The 5,823-nt window shown below is 33.9% G+C and overlaps 1 protein-coding gene across 3 annotated transcripts in view; it reads right to left on the minus strand.

Annotated features, from left to right (window-relative positions):
* Positions 1-2,188: 2,188 nt before the first annotated feature.
* The window catches only part of FGD6 (FYVE, RhoGEF and PH domain containing 6), a 117,699-nt gene continuing 114,064 nt past the window's right edge, over positions 2,189-5,823 (minus strand). For all 3 annotated transcript variants that reach the window (XM_028490457.2, XM_007125121.4, XM_055085250.1), the window contains exons 19-21: positions 5,203-5,331; positions 4,424-4,572; positions 2,189-2,288 (exon numbers count right to left, since the gene is read on the minus strand). In XM_028490457.2, the coding sequence (XP_028346258.1) occupies positions 2,252-2,288; positions 4,424-4,572; positions 5,203-5,331 (315 nt within the window). In that variant the 3' untranslated portion in view covers positions 2,189-2,251. The remainder of the gene's footprint in view (positions 2,289-4,423; positions 4,573-5,202; positions 5,332-5,823) is intronic.

Genomic DNA, 5,823 nt, shown 5'->3' on the forward strand with positions numbered 1-5,823 from the left:
AGAGACTGTCATACAGAGTGAAGTAAGTCAGAAAAGCAAATATTATATATTAACACATATATGTGGAACCTAGAAAAATGGTACAGATGAACCAGTTTGCAGGGCAGAAAAAGAGACACAGATGTAGAGAACAAACGTATGGACACCAGGGGGGCAAAATGATGGTGGAGGTGTGTGTGTGATGAATTGGGAGATTGGGATTGACATATATACACTAATATGTATAAAATGGATAACTAATAAGAACCTGCTGTATAAAAAAATAAATAAAATTCAAAAAAAAAATCTTGGTGGAGGGGTGCTGGTAATCTGATAGCTTCCTCAAAAGGCGCTATATTTTTTAATTTTCAAAGCCCTCCATGGGGCTAAGCCAGTAGCTAGCATAATCATACGTGAGTTTCACATGTAATTAGGAGAATTACTAGAAGTTTATGCAATATTTCTTGTATTTAAATGTTTAACTGCTTCTTGATTCAGCCAACAGTTGGAAGATAGAATAGCCTTGGTTGGTAGTTTTTAGATTCAGATTAAACCAAACCTTGTAGTCAGAAGGTTGAGAGCTCAAGAGGAGGAGGGAGGAACTCCAATAACTTGTTGTTTTGCAAAATGCTAGTCCCAATGAAACAGAAGGAAACACTGTATAAGGCATAACCTTGGTCTCCAAAAAGGACACACTAAAAACTGCAGGGATTTAACACGGAAGCCTTATTTATGCTATCTTGGTTAAAATTAATGAGCTGCAAAGAAGTGTTAATTTACCTACAGTGACAAAAAGATTTGGGAGATAGCATGTGAGGATTGTATGTAAGGTTGCAAGGGGATTCAAAGTGATTCCACAGCAAGCAATAGCCAAAAAACTGCAGCAGCCAACTCTAGATCTAGTAGATACCCTGGTGCTGCAACAAACATTCAGAAGGCTTCAGAAGGCACTCAGTAATTCTCTTGGCAATCATAAATATAATACTGAGTTAGGAAATCCTTTATATAAAAGCAGAAGGGAAATTTATTTTGCCCTTTAATGAAATATTCTATGGATAACCTTGCCTTTTAAGATAATTTATATTTAGTTTAAGCTCAGTCAATAAATGTATATTTTGAACATCAGGAATGACTTTAATCATAGTGTTAACTTCATTTTACTTCTGCTAATCAATTTTATATATAAAGTAGTTCATATGTTAAACAGTATGTGAACCAAAATTAGGAATATAAACCCTTCCTAAGGAGGTATGCTGACAGTTGGTTAAAGAAAAATATACTTTTTTAATTACCAGAGAGGACATAACACAAAGTGGTATTAAAAAACCTTTAAAAAATGATTACTATACAATTTCCGCTAATACTGGCTTAGAATTTGTGTCTTTTGATATGGTAATTCCAGTTCATTTAAAAAATCACAATATTATAGAGAATGTAACATTCTTTTTAGATACAAATACCATCATTGACTTGGACTCAGAATACTTACAACAGCAAGAGACATCATGTAATATAATGCTTGCCATATTTTACTTTTTAAAGAAATAATACACTTATGTTTGTGTTGAAATGGTAGTTTTTAAAAAAAAGATTATACTTAATGTAAAGGCCACAGAGTTGATTATTTGTGTTCCCCTGCAAATGGAAACATCCTTTTTCCTACTCATGGTTGAGTTAGAAGAAAATTCAGATTCTATCCCTTTGCTATAATTCCTTGATAATGTAACATTATCTCATACCAAAAGAGGTACATAACAGTAGAAATACTTTTGATAATTTACCGGAATTTCATTTCACAGTTACTGAGGTAGAAATTGGCCATGTGTTTTTCCATTAAAAGATACAAAAATTCATCTAAATTTATTGATTCAAAGACATGCATTGTTTTCACCCACTGTTTCATAATCATAATTTCCAAACCAAACACTGCATGGAAATTTGCTCCTTGATGTGCGTTTTTTATTTACAAAGACTTACCACTAGTGAGAATGTTACAAAGTAACACTGTAAAACACACTGAGAAAACAGCATGGACTGTGTCACAAACAGCTAATACAGTATTAAGATAAGTTTTCTGGTTTCTAAAGAAAAGGTACTTTAGAATTCAGTGTGAGTCTCAGAAATAACTCTGACCATTAAGTAAACATCAAATTTTTAATAAATAACATACATGAAAAACAAACATTTTATAAAAATTACCTTATACCTAACAAAATAATTTCTTTGATGAAGATTTTGGTTGGATTTATCTTGGCAGTGTTCACTTATACAGCTACAATATTGTGCCTTCCTGAAATGCTTCTATCCACCTATAAGAGAAATTTGTTAGATTTTAAAATACAATCATCCAATAAATGTTAACACAGTATAGATAATAGCTGTGTCTGTGGATCCAATGACTCTAACAGTATATTTAAGATCTTTCCTATAGCAAACGAGAATTCTGTATGTATGGAACTACCCTTTATTTGGTAATTTGGACCAAACTTTGGCCTGAAAAGTGCATCTCTTATTTCTTTCTCTTTTTTGGCCACACCACACAGCTTGTAGGATCTCAGTTCCCCAGCCAGGGATAGAGCCCGGGCCCTGGCAGTGAAAGCGCCACGTCCTAACCACTGGACCACCAGGGAATTCCTGTGCATCTCTTATTTCTTTGAAGCATGAGGAAGGGGCCATTTCATGTAAAGGCTCTGTGAAGTTCTACTGATCCCATTTAATTGATTTTGGAAGTGGATATATCTGCAGAGGCCTTTATTTCAACCCCTTTTCTGCCTTTGGGAATAGTGGCTCTGTCCCTGTCTCCTCATCTCTTAATTCTACCAACCAGAGATTCCTTGAGCATCTGTAGTCCAGACCTATTCTAATATTTTCAGTGAAAGGGAATCTAGCATCTATTAGTCTACTCTCAGTTGATCTAAAGTTTGCATGCAATATAAATGTGTCTCACTTTCATAGAAGTCTTTCCAAAATTCTTTTGTCTCAAAAGTTTTATTTGACAATATACACAACTACAATTATTCAGAAGACACTTGGAGGTAGTTTCTTTGTACCTCCCCAGTAGTGTAATGGCTTCTAAACTTACCATGAACACTTGAAATCATTCAACGTAATTAGTAAAAGTAGCCTGTAGCAGATTTATCTCACATTTTAAGGATGGAATTTTTTTAAAAATTTAAAATTCAAATGGCATATAAGTTATACCATAATAAAAAGGCTTTTTAAAAGTCAAAATTTTCCATTAAAATTAACACATTTTAATAGTCTATAATGTGCAAATACAGCAACGCATGATATTAACCTAAAGAGAAATTTATAAATTTAGCCTGTATTAATTCTAAATAACAAGTAAGCTGATACCCTTCACCAAACTACATTCAGCTCTGTCTTGAAGGGCCTTCTATCTTGTCAACTTAATGACATAAAGATATATATTCAAAAGCTTATCAGCTTGATGATGAATTCAGGTAAAAATGATGAGAAATATAATATCAACAGAATTTTAGGGCAATTACTATTTTATCCAAGTAACTATTTTTTAAAGAAAAAATAGTTGTGTCATAATTTAAAAATATTCTTCAGTACCCAAAAGTACCTGATTATTATTCAGGAACATATGTAATTCTGGTACATTAATTTTAACTGCCTAAAGAAAAGACAAGCCTGGCTTATTTAAAGTATTCTTTTTGATCTGCATGCACTTTTAAAGCCTATTGAGAAAACATGAGCACCTCTTAGTGAAAACAAAATGTATTATTTTGTGAGGCCAAAATGAAAATCAAATGAAAGGGAGGCGAACTGAATTGTTTTGTTCAGAAAGGACCTCAGTTTCACAGAGATACGCTTCTCTATGTTAAGCAATCTCATGACATCTAAATAAATATTCTTGTTGGAATTTTGAAGAGACTATTTCAGCCTTTTCCACCTAAAATGATATCCATTTCTTTCTACTCAGTCATTGGGAACAGCATGGGAGCCTCTTAATGTGTTTGACCTTTTCCCCAAAGGAGTAAGTCAGCAAGCAGCTGTTTAAACCCCTGCTGTTCCATGGCTCAATTGAATCATTGGATTGCCAAAGTCCCAGAATGTTTCAAGAGAAGATTCTTAACCTCATTGGAGGAGAGGTCAAATAACCTCAGCTTCCCTTCCTTTCAGCAGAGGAGAACCATGCTGCTTCCTTGAAGGTCAAGTGTACACAAAATATTTTGGACAGAACTACCTGTTTTCTTTTCCTCCCTGCCTCCTGAAAATATTCCAGATACTCTTGCCTGTCTTTAAAACAATTCTAAAGAGTTTGAATAATACATTAAATTCTTTCGAAATTGTATGTCTGATTTAAATTCTTCATTGTTTCCATGCATGGAAGTAGGTTATTTTTAAAATCAATCAGTTAAAGTAACAACTTGAAATCTAATGTATGAAAGAAAAATACGTCTAAATTACTTACTTCTGAGCCGAGTGAGCATCATCTGCTTTGAATACATAAAATAACATGTTTTTGTGCAGTAACTGAAACACTCTCGACTCTGAATTCTCATCTTTGACTTGAGTGACAGTGAATCCTAGTAAAGGTTGACTCTCCAAAGCTGCCACGTCCTAAATTTACAAAGACACAAAAGGAGATGGGTTTCTAAATTGATACAAAATTCAGATCTGCAAACTCTTGATCTATATAACTCTAATTTAATTTCAAATACATATATATAAAACAATGGTAATTCTAGCAAGTTATTCACCTTTCATTTATTCAACGATATTGATTGAGACACCCCTGCCCCGCCTACACCATGAGCCAGACACTGTGCCAGACAGTTTTCAGTGTGTTCATATCCACTGAATTTCACATTATTTCTCTACAACCACAGGAGGTAAGTAATTATATTACTTTCATTTTATGGATGCAGAAAACGTAGCTCAGAAAGGTGATATACCCCAGTCCCACAGAACCTCTGCCTTTAGTGAAGTAGTCAGTAGTCACATGACACTCCCCAAACTTACATTTTAACACTATGGAAAATTCCTTACATTTTTGAGTAAGAGCTCTTTAGATACAAAACAAGGACACTGTTCATGTCAAAAATAACAGCAACATCTCCCCCCACCCAAAGCAAAGCAAAACAAAAAACAGAGACAAAACAAATAAATTAGGCAAACATTGTAATTATTTCCAGGTAGCATTATAAAACAAGACCCTTAAATTATTCATGTTTAGATTTCAGATCTTACCTCACTTGCAGCATACGTATATAGCACTTTATTTTTTATGACAAACCACAAGTGTTTCCAAGGTTTTTTATTGCCCTTTGATCTGTACAAGTAGCCACTCATAGAAGAATCTTCTGTGTTCGCTGATACCTAGGTAAGCAAACCCCACACACAGTTTAATACTTTTCAGACAAAAACGAAATTTAAAATCACAAAATTGCTTTTGATCATTGGTGCTGAAAGCAATAACCATAATAAGAATATCATGTTTCAGAAAGAAATTGTTTATTTTCAAAATCTGCTACTGTACAAATTGAATACTGCCATGCCATAAGCATAAAATCCTTCCTTTTAGAAGCAATGCCAGAATTTTACCTGGTTTAACTGTGCTTGCATGTATGTGTTTCTTTGCGGGTTCACCTGTATTTTCTCGGGTGCCAGAAGATGAATAATAATTCCAAATGTCAAAAATGCCTTTTGTTATTTTTTAAGATCCATCCACTTTATTTTTTAACATCTTTATTGGAGTATAATTGCTTTACAGTATTGTGTTAGTTTCTGCTGTACAACAAAGTGAATCAGCTATACATATACATATATCCCCATATCTCCTCCCTCTTGCATCTCCCTCCCAACCTCCCT

Source organism: Physeter macrocephalus, chromosome 6, assembly GCF_002837175.3.
Source record: "Physeter macrocephalus isolate SW-GA chromosome 6, ASM283717v5, whole genome shotgun sequence".
Taxonomy (NCBI): domain Eukaryota; kingdom Metazoa; phylum Chordata; class Mammalia; order Artiodactyla; family Physeteridae; genus Physeter; species Physeter macrocephalus.